At 39.3% G+C, this 16248-nt stretch overlaps 4 protein-coding genes and 1 pseudogene across 6 annotated transcripts; all 5 read left to right on the top strand.

The window, feature by feature from the left end:
• Positions 1 to 572, top strand: part of LOC117467007 (uncharacterized) — a 122619-nt pseudogene extending 122047 nt beyond the window's left edge.
• Positions 573 to 2604: 2032 nt separating this feature from the next.
• LOC117467091 (gamma-crystallin M3-like) lies at positions 2605 to 4683 on the top strand. The gene is made up of 3 exons (XM_034110681.1): positions 2605 to 2613; positions 3241 to 3483; positions 4411 to 4683. Exons 1-3 carry the CDS (start codon positions 2605 to 2607, stop codon positions 4681 to 4683), a joined length of 525 nt encoding a protein of 174 aa, XP_033966572.1.
• Positions 4684 to 6068: 1385 nt separating this feature from the next.
• On the top strand, positions 6069 to 8368 carry LOC117467118 (gamma-crystallin M2-like). Its single transcript, XM_034110735.1, has 3 exons — positions 6069 to 6095; positions 6660 to 6899; positions 8024 to 8368. Exons 1-3 carry the CDS (start codon positions 6087 to 6089, stop codon positions 8294 to 8296), a joined length of 522 nt encoding a protein of 173 aa, XP_033966626.1. The 5' UTR covers positions 6069 to 6086; the 3' UTR covers positions 8297 to 8368.
• Positions 8369 to 9109: 741 nt separating this feature from the next.
• Positions 9110 to 9957, top strand: LOC117467009 (gamma-crystallin M2-like). Its single transcript, XM_034110555.2, has 3 exons — positions 9110 to 9118; positions 9229 to 9471; positions 9682 to 9957. The coding sequence occupies exons 1-3, from the start codon at positions 9110 to 9112 to the stop codon at positions 9955 to 9957; spliced, it is 528 nt and encodes a 175-aa protein (XP_033966446.1).
• Positions 9958 to 11853: 1896 nt separating this feature from the next.
• Positions 11854 to 12604, top strand: LOC117466999 (gamma-crystallin M2-like). Of its 3 annotated transcripts, none has more exons than XM_034110547.2 (3): positions 11854 to 11862; positions 11989 to 12231; positions 12332 to 12604. In XM_034110547.2, the coding sequence occupies exons 1-3, from the start codon at positions 11854 to 11856 to the stop codon at positions 12602 to 12604; spliced, it is 525 nt and encodes a 174-aa protein (XP_033966438.1). The 3 variants fall into 3 exon arrangements, with proteins under 3 accessions (XP_033966438.1, XP_033966434.1, XP_033966437.1); XM_034110543.1 differs by having other exon boundaries at positions 12308 to 12604; XM_034110546.1 differs by having other exon boundaries at positions 11854 to 11871.
• Positions 12605 to 16248: the final 3644 nt, after the last annotated feature.

Genomic DNA, 16248 nt, shown 5'->3' with positions numbered 1-16248 from the left:
TACAATAGTATTACTTACAACTAACCGAATACAATTAAGTGGAATTTGTTGACAAAATACATTTAATTACAGTCTTTTCAGTGCACTTGATTACATCTACTTAGTTACTCCACTGCCTGCACACTTCCTGTTTTTAACTTTGAACCTTTTTACCTCCCTGTGTTTCCTCCAGACCAGCGAGGGCCCGTACCAGATGCGGATCTACGAGCGTCCCAACTTCCAGGGTCAGATGATGGAGTTCAGCGACGACTGCGAGTCGGTGCAGGAGAACTTCTGTAGCCACGACATTTACTCCTGCAACGTGATGGAGGGCTACTGGACCCTCTACGAACACCCCAACTACCGCGGCCGGCAGTACTTCATGAAGCCCGGGGAGTACCGCATGTTCAGCGACTGGGGGGCCACCTGCGCCACCACCGGGTCCTTCCGCAAAATCACAGAGTTTTGATTTGATAATATAATATATGCAAGCTATTGATTTTATTTACATCTCAAACAAATCCAACATCTATGGAAATGTCTTTGAACTGTGTGGTAAAATTAGGAGTGGGGTGTTTCATTTGGCTATGATAAAGAGATTGTTTTGAATAACTAAATAAATTAATCTATTATAAACTGTTTCCTGCTTTTGTTAATATATATTTTGGTGTCGAGTGACTGGCTTCTAAAAAGCCACTTTGGGTCATTAAACTAACAAAAAGAAATCCATCTTTTGAAGTACCAGTAGGCCTATATCTTATTTTGTTTTCAGTGACACTGACACTTTAGATACACATATTTACTCTTAACTTGTTGCTTATTAGCATGCATATAAGTAGTTTATTGGCTCTTTATTAGTTATTGTAAAGCAAAAAGCAAGTGTATTAATGCCTGAACATATTCTACAACTATGTTCAAGGTTCAAGATTCTTTATTCATACGAACATAGCTACAGTGTAGTTATGCCGATGAAAATCTTAGGTCACAGGCTTCTCCAACAGTGCAACACAATAACACAGATAAACAGAAATATAGTGCAAGTAAATAGTAATATAGTAAATACAAAAAGAAAAATAATTTAAAAAAGTGAAATAGTGTAATAAGAGTCTATATGCAAGTTATTGGAATGATATATTAGATAAGTAGATAAATAATTCTAAGTAGCAGATGAATGTTATGATGTTGTTTCAACAGTTCAGGTGTTTAACAGATGTTGTTTCAGCAGTTGAAACTGTCCCTGAGTCTGGTGGTTTTAGTCCGGATGCCAGACGGGAGCAGACAGAACAGTTTGTGGCTGGGGTGATGGGTTCTTTTATAATCCGGAGGGCTTTCCTCCTGAGCCGCTGGGAGTAGAGGTCCTCCATGGATGGCAGCTCCGTCCTGGTGATGATCTGTGCAGTTTTCACCACCCTCTGTAAAGCCTTGCGGTTGAGGGCGGTGCAGCTGCCGTACCAGGCCGTGATGCAGCCAGTCAGGATCCTATTCTATAAACAAAGAGTTTTACTGCTTATTGACGGTAAATAAACACTTTGCTCAGATGGTGGCACAAGAAGAGATATTCTTTCTTCTTAATAAAAATGGTCTATTCTCATGCGCAAACAAATCCACCTTTCTGTATCCGAATATGTTGTAAAGTTAGTTCTGACTAATTTGCTAGTTAACCTGAGTAGGCTTTATCTTTTGGACGTTCTATATCTGGAAAGATATTGTGAACTGGACCAAATCTAGAGTCATTTGAAACTGTTAACACTTGTAGCTTTAGGTTTTGTTACATATGAGTAGACCAAATTATTATTATGTTGCCTTATTTTCTGTTTCCCACGCTTAATAATTACCATCCATCCATCCATCCTCTTCCGCTTATCCGGGGTCGGGTCGCGGGGGGTAGCAGTTCCAGCCCCAAACTTTCTTTTCCCTGGCGACATCAACCAGCTCTGACTGGGGGGTCAGAGCTGGTTGATGTCCCAAGGCGCTCCCAGGCCAGCGAAGAGATATAATCCCTCCACCTTAATAATTACCACTTCTAATATTTGTATGTAATCATGTAAGAGTCTATATTAATGCATGTCCCTAACATTAATACACTAGAATATACAGTTTGTGTTTATTGTTGTTAATAGATTAAGTGCTTGTTTATGAGATTACATCGTGGTAAATTGAAAATAAGTGTGTTATTGTCCTGTTTTATTTTGTCTGCCAATCACATCCCGACAGATACAGAAAGCATCAACACTGATCAACAATGGGCGTACTATTAACTCACTCGTCTGTTACTGACAACAGTAGACAACATATTCAAACACTGTTTAAGCTTATTAAAACATATATCTATTTCCCCATGTTTACACATATTTCCAGCTTCTTAACCCTGTATGACGACACTGACAATATCCCATTTGAAACAGACAGAAGATGGGTCAAAGAGCTCAGCGCTGATTGTGTTGCAGCTGTTGCTGGAAGCGGCAGGTTTCTGTTAACCCTTTATCCCAGCGGACAACCAGGAGACTCCTGTAGGGTCTCTGCTGACTGCAGGACTACAATAACAACACGGGCTAACGTATAAAACATGGACTCCCTTTGGTGGTCGAAGCACAGAAGGAAGTTTGACCAACATCATCTGCCATCATGGGAAAGGTTTGTATCCAGATTTACTTTACACATAAAGATAGGACTGGCTGATAATTCAATATGATAGTTGATTGTCTTTCAATGGAAGTGATGAGATATTGTGATGTACACATTTATAATAAAAAGCAGGCACTTACTAAAATGTGTTAGAAACTCTGGTGTGAATTAACGGAGGGAATATATATTTTAATATCGTTTTTTGGTTTTGTTTCACTCCAATACAATTAACAAACACGGTATACATGGATACATATTTATATACATTTCCCTATAATTTGACTTGAAACAGTTATGTTAACTTTGAACTAAAAATCGTGACTAAACGAGAACATTATTTGTATTTGTCAAGTACATAATTTACACAGGTGTATACAAAAAAGCCATAACTACACTGAAAAACCAGAAACGTTGACTTTAATTAAATGTATTATGTCAACAAGTTCCACTTCCACAGCGAATAGTTTTACATTTAACCTAATATTTATTATTTAAACCTAATATTATTGCTTTTAACTAACCTGATACAATTATGTGGAATTTGTTGAAATAATGCCTTTAATTAAAGTCAACATTTCAGTTTTGTGTGTGTATACATCGCTGTGACATGTAATTCTTTGTTTTTTGCTCCTTCAGATCATCTTCTACGAGGACAGGAACTTTGGAGGCCAGCACCATGAGTGCATGAGCGACTGCTCCGACCTGCACTCCAGGTTCGAGCAGTGCCGCTCCATCAGGGTCGAGAGCGGCATGTTCATGATCTACGACCGCCCGGGCTTCATGGGAACTCAGTTCTACATGAAGAGGGGAGAGTACTCCGACTACATGGGCATGACTGGAATGAATGACTGCGTCAGGTCCTGTCGCATGATCCCCATGGTGAGGCCTCTTGTCGAATAATACACCCTATATTATCAATTCAATTCAAATAGCTTTATTAGCCAGTATTACCAAAGCTTTGTTCATTGCCACATCTATACATACATATACATTTGGAATATACTGTTAAGTTCATAAACATGTTTTCTTTACAACGAAAACAATATACTTTTTGAACATAAAATTGATGTTATACTAAATTACAGATCAAAAGAATGTTTATGTATAACATTACATTTTTTGAGGTAACATGAAAGTAGCCTTAGATTCTAGACTCTTTCCTTTATTTGCATTTTAACAATTACCAAATAATCAGAAATGGTTAAGACGTTGTGTATAACATATTTTTTCATGTAGTAGAGATGATATACAGTGGTAGAAATATACGACCAAGGATTCAACTTTGACTTGGACAGAGCCAGGCAAACTGCAATGCCCGGTCTTTATGCTAAGCTAAGCTAACTAGCTGCTCTTGCTATATCATTTTTTCTTTTAAATGTATTCATGTTTGGTATCAATCTTCTCATCTATGTCTTGGCAACCCAAATAAGCATGTTTCAGAAAATATCAAACTATTCCTTTAAACAAAACGCTTTAATAATAATAATAATAATAATAATAATAATAATACATTATACGCCTTTCAAAACACCCAAGGACACCTTACAGGGTTACAGATTTACAATTTACATTTACAATTTTACCTTACAAATTAAAACAGTGGATTTAGTGAAGTATCAGCCGGGGTAAGACAAACAACAGGAAATTGACTACAAAAGGACACAAAAGGACACAGGGTACAGATTATAGAGAAAATGCCAGTTTGAACAGGTGGGTTTGGAGTTTTGAGCTTTAGACAGTATTTAAACCGTTTTGAAACCTCTGTGACTTTTGTTGAGATGTGACCATTTGACTTTCCCTCTGCAGCACAACGGCAGCTACAAGATGAGGCTGTACGAGCATTTCAACATGGGAGGTCAGATGATAGAGCTGACAGACAACTGCCCCAACCTCAATGAGCGTTTCCACATGTCCAACGTCAACTCCTGCAACGTGATGGACGGCCACTGGCTCATGTACGAGCAGCCCAACTACAGGGGACATCACTACTACATGAGGCCCGGCCAGTACAAGAGCTTCAACGAATGGAGCGGCAACAACTCCAGGATCGGCTCCATCAGGCGCCTCGTGGATCTCTAAAGACAGAAACACAGTTCTTGTCAAATGTCTGCTCTCTGCCCTGTTTCACACGCTGAATAAAATGGCGTCAGTGCTCAATTTTATTCAGTTTTTTTCTTGCTCTCTGCGTTTGGAGGGCATGTTTTCCTCTGAGGATGTGAAGGGGTGGGACATCCTGACTCTCATCAGAGGCCTGAATAAAATCCTGCAAGCGCTGACACAACCGAGACTCAAGTGTAATCTATTGTAGAGCTTAAAGAAAGTCTGCTTCACTCTGTGTGCTCTTCTCTGACACTAAATTAAATAGTTATTACAAACGTGAATCTTGCCTTTAGACAATCTTACCACAAGGTCCATTGATTAGCTGTTAAAACACATCACATGATCTCCATCAGCCACTAGTTTGCCCAGCTGTTGTGGAAAAACAGGATCAAACGTTTAACCTTAAGAAATCCTTTTAGTGCTTAGAAAAAAGACACCTTTCAAAGTGATTTCTGGGTGAATGTCTTGTGATATGACCAAAAGCTCCAGAATAGCTGCTAAATTAACCTTTTGGCGGGATTGGTTAATCTGCTTTAACATCTGATTAACTAATACAGAGTATGCTACGAACTAATACAAGGGTATTTCTTGTTCAAATTTGAGATTTAAAACTTTCTGTTAAAGCAGTGTGCAGTTATTGTGTTTGGTGTTTTTATTGGGCAGCCTGTCCACCAGAGGGCAGTGGGAGAAAGTTGACATGATATAAAACCAAAAATCACTCACATGCCTTTAAAATTAAACAAACAGAACATCTCAAATGAAAACATATAATCATCTTTAGATACAGCTTACAAATGATATGTACTTATAGGGTCATAATAAACAAATAAACAGGATCTATAAATAATATTGTTATCTATTAATATTCAATTTCACAACTTATTATTCTTGAAAATAAGAGACAAAGCGATGTCGTGTGAGCTTAACACTGTTGGTTAAACTTAAATTTGGAGAAAGTATTGTTAATAAAGTAGCAAAAGATCCATAGATGTGGAAATATAATCATCGACTTAATCATATAGTCATCGAGCTAATTAGGTGATAAAAAAAGATACTCTGATACAAGAAATCTCTCCATGAGCAGCTTTGCATAAACTAGAGGATAAAATACGAATATATATAATAAATCCACCCATTCAGGACTGTTTCATTTGAAAAACCTCATGCCACAACACGTTACCAAACAGCTCTTACCTGTACAGCCATCACTCCTAAACATCTTTTCAGGGTAACACCACGACAGAAATGACTTTGGCTATTACAATATGAATGACACGTGCAGAGTCTGCGTTTTGCTTTCACTATATATGTGAAAGGTGGGAGTCTTCAAAGAGCTGCACGGATCACACAGTGAAGGCATGGCGCAAGGCAACCAGGGCATCATGGGGAAGGTAAACAGAACACCGTTTTTTACCTATTGGACTGGAACATGCTTTTATTTCGAATGTCCAAATAAGCCTCAAGGCTGTTCTCGAGCTTCATAACGTATTTAAAGTAGGAGAAAGTGGATCAATGATGTGAAAAAATGCAACGCCTTTACTTTTTTTGTGAAGTAAAGGCATCCAGGCTTTCCTTTTTAAGCCTTAACCTTCATTTCAAGTATTTCAAATATGAGGAATCAGATGGAAATATTGTGAGAAAAAGGCTTTTATTGTGAATTTCACGAAGTACAAACAGGCCTCGAGGCTTTTATTTGAAGTCTTGAGCTTCCTTTCTTTCGTCTTTCAGATTAAATAAGGAGAAAGTGGGTTAAAACATGTTGTAAAGTAAACTAAATGAAAACAGGCCCCAAGGCTTTTCTTTTTAAGTTTTCAGCTTCATAGTAAATCCAGAAAAATGGAATTCGAAATACCCAGAACTAATTCGCTCTTGCTCCTAAGTTTTACAGCATGATCATTTACAAATATGCTTAGAAATCTATTTCTAAACAAAAGCACAATATTTTCCATTTCTAGATCGTCTTCTACGAGGAAAGGAACTTCTGTGGGCGACAGTTTGAGTGCAACCAGGACTGTGCCGAGCTGAGGTGCGTTCTCAAACAATGCAGCTCCATCCGAGTGGAGAGCGGCTGCTTCATGATCTACGACCAGCCCAACTTCAGCGGGAACCAGTGTTGCCTGAAGAAAGGAGAGTATCCCGACTGTCAACACTGGATGGGCACCGACTCTGTCTTCTCTTGTCGACTCATCTCAATGGTGAGCAAATGTTTTGGGGGATTTGTCACACAAACCAGGTTTATATTGAGCTATATAGTTCTATTAAAATGTGGATATTGAGATGATTAGTAGGAGATTTTCTTCTCCCAACAGAACAATTCAAGGGTTATATCCAAATGTTAGGTTTAGGGTACATTTTCCTCCACTGTGTTTATATGAATTCAAGGATCATTTGTGCTCACCAAGAATACACTGACCAAGAAACATTAGTGCATTCCTGTACTTCTTATAAGAAATTCGCATCAGGAGTCATGACAACTGCAGCAAACAAAAACGTGTGTATTACTTTTTTTCAGGCAGGTTAAAAATATACCTTAAGCACTTTGTTTCAGTTGGACTTTTATTGCCAAATGTCATGGCAATCCACCTTAAAGTGTCACTATATTTAAATCCAAATCACAAATGTTAACCTTATGGTGGAGCTAAAGGAAAAGTCACTTTGATCAGAATCAGAATACCTTTATTAGTCCCACAGAGGGGAAGTTTGCAGCGTTACCGCAGGAAAGAGCCACAGACAGCTTAATGTTAAAGTTCTAAGTTATGATATAATAAAAAATCTTAAAAAAAAAAAGGCAATTCAAAGTGCTTTACAAAAAATGAAAGACATTAAGAAAATGGCATTTAAAATCAGTCATTAAAAAGAAAAGCTAATAAAAATAAACATTAAAAGAAAAAATACATGGATAAAAGTTACAGTGCAGTCTAAGATATGAAAGACTGTACTATTTCAGTCAGACACCAACCAAACCACATTAGTAAGGTCTTTTAGAGAGAGCAAGACCTACATCAAGGCTTTCTCTATAAGTAAAAATAATAAGTGTATCCGCCCATTGATTCGAACTCGCTCCTAAATGTAATGGCCCATGCTTTCATCTTCCACAAGGTTTTTTTGTAATGCTGCTCCAAAGCTAATGCTCACATCTGGGTGCATACAGTACATTTTAAGATTATTAACGACTCATTGTATTCTTTCTTAATATTTCTTCATATAAAATGGCGTGTTATCATTAAAGATACAATATAGGTGACACAAAGGATAACATTTATTGACATATAAATGTTATTTTGGTTTCTAAATGTTTCCTTTATCCAATTTAAACTAGGATGCCGGGGTGTTCAGCATGCGCCTGTACCAGAGGATCGAGTTCGGAGGTCAGATAATGGACCTGGCGGACGACTGTCCCAGCGTCCATGAACGCTTTCACTTGAAAGACATCTTCTCCTGCAACGTGACCAATGGAAACTGGCTGTTCTACGAGCACCCAGACTTCCAGGGCAGGATGTACCTGATAAGACGCGGAGAGTACATGAGGTTCAGCGAGTGGGGAGGAAGGAGCGCCCGAGTCGGCTCCATCAGACGCATCCTGGACTATTGATCTGCTTTAGAGCATCCAAGAGCTGCATTGAAGTTTTGCTTCATGCTCAAATAAAGACCACCAAAAGGACAATATACGTTATGTAACTCTCACTTGGACCTTTTCTGTAATATTTTGTCATTCATCTTGAAGGATAAGACAATATCGTAAAATAACCTTTGAATTATTAAAAGGGATTAGAAATGGACTCAATGAAAAGCACATTTTCATGACTTGTACTCACCATCGTAATAAAGCATTTGCAAATTGGAGTCTTCATATTCGCTTCAGTTGTGAGCAGGACCTCAAACATTTTAAATAATAATAATAATAATAATAATAGATTTAATTTGTTAGCGCTTTTACAGGTGCTCAAAGACGCTTTACAGATATAGTGAAGGGAAAAGAAAAGGCATTAGTTTCAAGTTTCAAGATTCAAAGGCTTTAAGAAGCCTTCAAGTAGTGAGAGTGCGATGTATTGTACCACAGAAAATACTGTACATTTGCCCATGTCCATTAAAAAACATACTGACGTGATAGATTGTACTGACTATCACGTGTCCGCAACATCTTATATCAGTTTAATCCTGTTGATGCGGTGGCCATTTCTGGAGGGAAATAGTGATGAACATGGAGGAAAGAACAATAACTCGTCGCACACCAAAGATAATCTATACACAAACAGATTTTTCCCACCCACCCGCACCCCTGATACATAAACGCTGTGAGGGATATATTTAAATGACAATGCTTTATGCTGTGCAATCTTTTTTTATAAAGCACAGTGGCTTGGCTGAGGGTCATCACTGACCACAGTCTGATGCCAACATAACCATGGGAAAGGTAAGGAACTATGGTTTTATCCACACTGTATTTTACCCATTAGTTTCCATCCAAAGCTCTGCATTAAAAAATGAAACCATCGGTGCATGTGCAATTATTGCTTTTTGCAGATCATATTTTACGAGGACAGGAACTTCCAGGGGCGCTCTCATGAGTGCAGCAGCGACAGCGCCGAACTCCACTCCTACTTCAACAGATGCAACTCCATCAGGGTGGAGAGCGGCTGCTTCATGATCTATGAGAGGCCCAACTACACGGGCAACCAGTACTACCTGAGGAGAGGAGAGTACTCTGACAACCAGCGTGCCATTGGCCTCAACGACTGTGTCAGGTCTTGCCGTATGATCCCCCAGGTAAGTCAGAAATAAAAAAATATCCCTAATGGACCAATTTTATAGTCTTTATTCCATTTGATGGGCTATTTTCTAGCTCTTAAAGGCTTGTAATATGTCAGTAGTGATGTACCTGACTAGTTTGAGGGATTACACACCTAAAATATCTCTGGGTACCAATGGGATTTATTATAATGCTGCATAGTAACAATGTTTTACATCCATTCCCAGCACCGTGGCTCCTACAAGATGAGGCTCTACGAACGCTCCGACATGTCCGGTCAGATGCACGAAATGTTGGACGACTGCCCAAACATCCAGGACCGCCTCAGCATGTCCGACTTCAACTCCTGTAACGTGATGGAAGGCCACTGGCTGCTGTACGACCAGCCCAACTACAAGGGCAGGGCGTACTACATGAGGCCCGGGGAGTACAGGAGGTTCAGCGACTGGGGAGGCGTCAGCCCCAGAGTCGGCTCCATCAGAAGAATCAGCGACTTGAACTGAAGCCATGCCTTAATTCAACGCATCTTTCCCCAAGTCTGTGTTTCCCAATAAACTTCAACAGCTTCATAAACATTCATGCTTCTCTTGTGTTTATTAGCCAGTTGTCAGCTGTGGTTTTGTGCTTCACCATTGGTCATTGAATTAGTTGTACACTTTTTTGTAGGATTTCTAAATGCAGATTTCTTTCTTACAATTAATTGTTCCCAAACTTAGACTGCCATACCGAACAATCCATTAGTTGCTCTCTCCCAATTTGAGCCCCCAAAACTGGTGGGTATACTGGCAGACCATATCCACATGTTTGGTGTTAAAGCTGAATATAGAGAGACGCAGCAGCACACACTGGTACAACAAAATGAGCTGAATATCACAAATGCAATGATTGAGATGAAGACATACCTCAAACATCATGATGGATTTGGTGAAGAATGACACACATAGACACTGTCTCAAAGTATTATAGAACATCATATTCCAAGCACAATTTATAAATGCACAGCATGAAAACAATTACAACCAACATCTTAAATGTTTCCAAATAATGGTAATGAATTATTCTTATATCGTTTAGCTACTGGAACTTTATTATTTCTTAAAATATACTTATAAATGATCAGAAATATAGGTATTCTGTTAACATTCATAATATTTAGAAAAACTATTACTGACAGTTAAAGAACAAAACCTTATGAAATGTTTTTCTTTATATACACCAAAGAGAGTTTGTTACAGTATATATCACCATAAATAATGTACTTTAGTCACTTAATAATATCAAACATTGATTTTAAACAAAAATATCCAAGTAAATAACATTTAAAAAATAAATATGCACGTTGATTTTAAAATGTTCATAATACTGCGTCACAGGTGTGTATTTACTTACGATATGAAACAGAAGATTTTCTACATATCCTCTCGAGTCCCTGCAGTTAGAAATTCAATCAAAATATAACTGGTCATTATCCTTTTGAAAAACGTGTACAAATATGGCACCAACAATTCCCCATGACACCATGGAGGATATTTCCGAGAATAGATTAATTTTAATATTTACATGATATTAGACAAACAACATCAATACATCCATCTTTATGAAGTAAAAGCATAGTCATCACTTGCTAAATCTGGAGCAATAATGGAGAACATAAATGCTACTCATTTTGTAGTTTAATATTATTAATGATATTTAAGGGGAAGTATAAGAAAAGGCAGACATGGCCGTGATACATCAAGGGAATTGTAGTCCATAGAGTCCAAACTGCCAGATACTTGAAGACACACACACACACACACACACACACACACACACACACACACACACACACACACACACACACACACACACACACACACACACACACACACACACACACACACACACACACACACACACACACACACACACACACACACACACACACACACACACACACACACACACACACACACACACACACACAGTATAAGAAACTTTTAAAACCTTTGGTTTCAGAGTAACACAGTCCAACAGCACAGTGTAAACTTACTTATTTGCATACAGTGGGTTTGCTCAGGTAGAACGTTAGGCCGAGCAAATGGCTTCCTGCTCTGTTATGCAACATATTTAATGCAAAAGGGCTGTTCCATGTTGTTCTGCAGCCATTGTCCACTGGACGTGTGGATACCATACTAGTCTTTTCCTTTGTCCATGCATGTCAAAACACCAAACCAGTTAATTATTTATCCTTTTTTCCAAATACAAATCCATATTTCCGTCCCAATGTTGTGCTCCAACAAAAAGGTAAACATGTGCCAGTAGCCTTCAATTATAGAGAATTTGAATAACAATACTTTGTTTGTCAAGAGGTAGTATAAAAAGCCCTGAAAACATGGGGAATCTCTCCAACGGAGACCATGGGCAAGGTAAGTACTGTTTTTTTCTCTCTGCTTATATTAAATGTACTCGAACGTTTTCTCAGTATGTTTTATGTTTTCTCAACTCTTATTGCTGAAACATTGGCAGCTACTGACACATTTATTCCCCAATAGATTATCTTTTACGAGGACAAAAACTTCCAGGGTCGGAGCTATGAGTGCAGCAACGACTGCACAGACCTTCACTCGTACTTCAGCCGCTGCAACTCCATCAGGGTGGAGAGCGGCTGCTTCATGATCTACGAGCGACCCAACTTCATGGGCCACCAGTACTTCATGAGGAGGGGAGAGTACCCCGACTACCAGAGGTGGATGGGATTCAGTAGCTGTATCCGCTCATGCAGGATGATTCCACAGGTAAGACGACGATTAAAGACGATGGACATTTTGCTCTAAAGTCTGATCATTTCCAAAAGGCACTTGGTTAAAGAAGACTTCATGTCCTTTGTTCCCACAGTATCGAGGCTCCTACAGATTGCGCATCTACGAGAAGCCCGACTTCAGCGGTCACATGATGGAGTTCATGGATGACTGTCCCTGTGTGTCTGACCGTTTCCATCACCGCCATGTGTACTCCAGTAATATTATGAATGGCTTCTGGATCTTCTATGAGTACCCCAACTACCGAGGCAGACAGTACTTCCTGAGACCTGGGGAATACAGGAGGTACCGCGACTGGTGCGCCACCTGCGCCATCGTTGGCTCCTTCAGGAGGGTCAACGAATTTTAGCCATTTAGCGAAACCTTGCTGTAAATATCAAACACTTTGTTTATTAAAGATGTTGCATTTTTAAATCTCCTTTGTGAATGTGTTTTGATTAGATTGACAAAGTCTGATGTTGTTGCCTGGGCTTAAAAATAAACAGAGCCTTTCATTAAGACGATAAAAAGGCTGTGTGGTTCGCAGATCTGTAATACATTTGCCGTTACTGTGAACAAAAGGGAATTCTTTTTGACTAACTACAAGAAACAAGAGGGGTAAGCAGCCACAACTGTACTGCAGCATATAAACTACCCATGAGAGTGAATAATGCTTCATCAACCTTTTCTTCTGTGATACTTGACTCAATTATCTACCCGATTTATATATTATCATATACTATATATTATCATATAATACTGAAGGTAAGTGTAATAAGCTAAGGCAATCAGCCTACACCATGACAAAAATGAACTCAAATTTTATAAATCTATTTTATTAGCACACACTGTACACACTTTAAAAAATATATAATTATTTTACATATTTCTGATTATTTACAACTATTTATTTAATTTACTTTACATTGCATTTAGCTGACGAAAACTTGAAGAAAACAGAATCATATAAGTACATCAGGTTTCATAGAGGCAAACATTTCAAGTGCTACTCAACTGGCTTTAGATAAGCAAGTCCTTTGTTAGTATATAAGTGCTTTGTTAGCAATTCTTTGTTAGTAATTCTATCGCTCGAAGTGGAGTCGAACATACAATTTACATTACAGAACTTTCTTGAAATGGAAATGGGATTTTATATATTTCAGATAAGTCACGAGTAGAGAAAATCAAGAGAAACATCACTGTATGAAGTAGTTATGTGCACTCTACCAAATGTAATGTCATTTAAATTGTTTAAAATACAGTCCTCAAGACTTTTATTTAGATAACATTTATTAATTATTGTTGCACATTGCAGTCCTGCAGAAAAATAAGGTTGCCTGCAATGTCGACAGTACAATAGTGGACTGTTTAAAACATTTTTTTGTATTTAGCAGACATGCAGATTACATTTATGAATCTAAGGTTTGTGTAATCGAACAAGTGTCTGAGCCAGTTACTATGGTGCTCAGGTAGCAGCTATTTTGCCAAGCTAAAAAAGCAATGCCGTTGCTTATCCAATTGTTGCTTCGTAGGTTTGAGCACCCTGATCCTAACTGCGCAAATGACTCACTCCTAATTAAAAAATCAACACCTGGGAAAGACAGCTGCTGTATCAGAAAGTGGCTTTACATTTGTGCACAGTATATTTGTGTCTGACTTATGCCCCTTTCACACCAAGGCTTTTCCCGTTCTAGCTCCGTGCTAGAGCTTTTCTGGTTCGGAACCGGTTCTTCGGTTCAGCTCCCGCTCTGTTCACACCGCTCAGAGCCTGACTGGTGCTGCGTCATTGCGTCATCGTTTGCGTCATGACGTAACCGTTTGCATGCTTGCTTCATAATGCCAAACCGCCACTCCGTCCGAGGTCTCGCTTTTGGTCCCGATAATCCTTCTTGACTTTTTTCAATTTGTTGCCAATCTGTTCAACGGTACGGTCAAAACCAGCGGTTTCCATCTCTTGCTGCAATTGTTGTAGAATTGCTTTGGACCACGTGCTCCCCTCCAGCTTCCTCTGTACCTCTTCGGAAGACCAGATTCCCAGTAGGTAGCTGGTCTCTTCAGTGGACCACTGCTGCTTGTTAAGTTTTAGGTTTTCCATCGTTGTGTACGAACTGGATTAAAACGCGGGCTTTTTGTTGTTGTTAGAGGTTGACAGGAAAAAACTGTGCTTTTCAGGCTCTAGCTCCGAACCGGCCCTGGAACCGGGTTGGTGTGAAAGGGGCATTAGTGGCAAACAAACCGATTAAACAAATCCTGCAACATGGATAAACGGATGGATAAATAAGTAGGATACACTGTAATAACGGAATAAAACAAATGATTATCTGCTTAAATTGAAGGCAGTTGATCTTACAACTTACCATGGTAAGGCATATGACAAGTATAGTCACAACAGCCTTTTGTGCTCCCTCTACAGCAGAAAAAAAGGCAACTACAATGGATAAGTTAACATATTAAATAAAGAGGCAAGCACATGTTAATACAATTTAATATGTACACATCCATGGTAAAAACAAATGAAAACATGTATCAGCATTATAAAAGTATGTAAATATATATAGAAATGTGCAAACACATTCAGAGACATGAACACATGAACAATAATCAACTGTACAAAAGTGTATGTGCACATGAGCAGTGGTATTCTCTTGTGAAAGCACCTGCAGCATCTCACTGTGAGACACTGCCAGAGGTGGGAGAAGTACTCAGATCTTGTACTTGAGTAAAGTAGAATACCAGAGTGTAGGAATACTCTGTTACAGGTAAAAGTCCTGTATTCACAGAGTACTAATTTTCCAGTATGGTCCATATCAGATTTAAAAATACTACATTTCTGTATTATAATCATCATTAATGCATTAATTTCAATGTTCATTTGGATTATTTGTATTACTTGCTATACTAATGGGAAGCGTAATCTATAATAATAATGATTTATTGGTTGGTTTATATTCTGTATTATGAAACCTGCAAAGTAGCTAGTAAGTCGTTTTCCAAATGTAATGTAGAGGAGTAAAAACAAAAAAATAGTGCCTCCAAAATGTAGTCAAGTAAAAGTATAAAGTAAATGTAAAGTACCTCATAATTGTACTTAAGTAAATGTACTTGGTTAAATTCCACCACTGCTCATATGGTACACAGTGCTCTACAGGGTGTGTGTTGATTGTAAAGTCTGATTGCTGCAGGAAGAAAGCACCTGCAGCTTATCTCTGTGAGACACCGCGGGGGAAGCAGGTGTCACTGAAGGTGCTGCAAAACAAAGGAGGAAGTGACATGATGTCCAGCAGGGACGACAGCGTGGCCATCATCCACCTGTCTGAAACTCCACAGTGTCCAGAGGGCATCCAGGACAAAGCTGGCCTTCTTTACCAGTCTGATGAGTCTCTTCAGCCACTAATGGCGCATTTCCACTGCAGCGGGTAGCCCCGTTTAAGCGTCCTTAATCGTCCTCAAGCGGCCAGGCTAGTTTTTCCATATAGCCTAGCACCGGCCCCATACTATCAGGCCAGGGCTGAACTAGTGACGTCAACACTCTCGACTGCTGATTGGTCAGAGAGAATCGTTACAAGATCGCGCGCGAGATCATCCCTAGCGTCGCATATATATCTAGAAGCAAGCTTGCAGCATTTTTGTAAACGGAGGAGCTAATGGCAACGTCAAAGAAAGCACACCGTGGTTGACCGAGGAGGTGACGACGTTCCTACATCTCATTGGGGATAATAAAATCCAGCGGGAGCTCGACGGGAGCCCCGCCTACACTGCGTTGCTACCCCAGGTCCTAAACTGTAATGGAAATGCGCCACGACCTCGGACGGCCAGCGAGGCAGCCCGAGGCCTGAGCGAGGACGCGGGACGCTTAAACAGGGCTACCCCGCTGCAGTGGAAATGTGCCATAAGAAGCTGCTCCAGCAGGCCACTCAGAAGGCAGAAAGTCAACCTTGTTCCTCTGTCCTGCAGTGACTGAAACCATCCAGCAGTGAGTAAATACATGTATACATTCTTTTTTTAAGTAAGTAA

Source organism: Pseudochaenichthys georgianus, chromosome 21, assembly GCF_902827115.2.
Source record: "Pseudochaenichthys georgianus chromosome 21, fPseGeo1.2, whole genome shotgun sequence".
Classification (NCBI taxonomy): Eukaryota; Metazoa; Chordata; class Actinopteri; order Perciformes; family Channichthyidae; genus Pseudochaenichthys; species Pseudochaenichthys georgianus.
Note: the sequence above shows the minus strand (reverse complement) of the source record. Positions and strands in the feature narration are given on the sequence as shown.

Excerpts from the sequence above, each read along its gene's own strand:
- LOC117467091 (XM_034110681.1), top strand. Across the intron at positions 3,484-4,410 it reads CCTGTCGCATGATCCCCATG|CACAACGGCAGCTACAAGAT; the intron begins GTGAGGCCTCTT and ends TTCCCTCTGCAG.
- LOC117467009 (XM_034110555.2), top strand. Across the intron at positions 9,472-9,681 it reads CTTGCCGTATGATCCCCCAG|CACCGTGGCTCCTACAAGAT; the intron begins GTAAGTCAGAAA and ends ATCCATTCCCAG.
- LOC117466999 (XM_034110543.1), top strand. Across the intron at positions 12,232-12,307 it reads CATGCAGGATGATTCCACAG|ACTTCATGTCCTTTGTTCCC; the intron begins GTAAGACGACGA and ends TGGTTAAAGAAG.
- LOC117467118 (XM_034110735.1), top strand. Across the intron at positions 6,900-8,023 it reads CTTGTCGACTCATCTCAATG|GATGCCGGGGTGTTCAGCAT; the intron begins GTGAGCAAATGT and ends AATTTAAACTAG.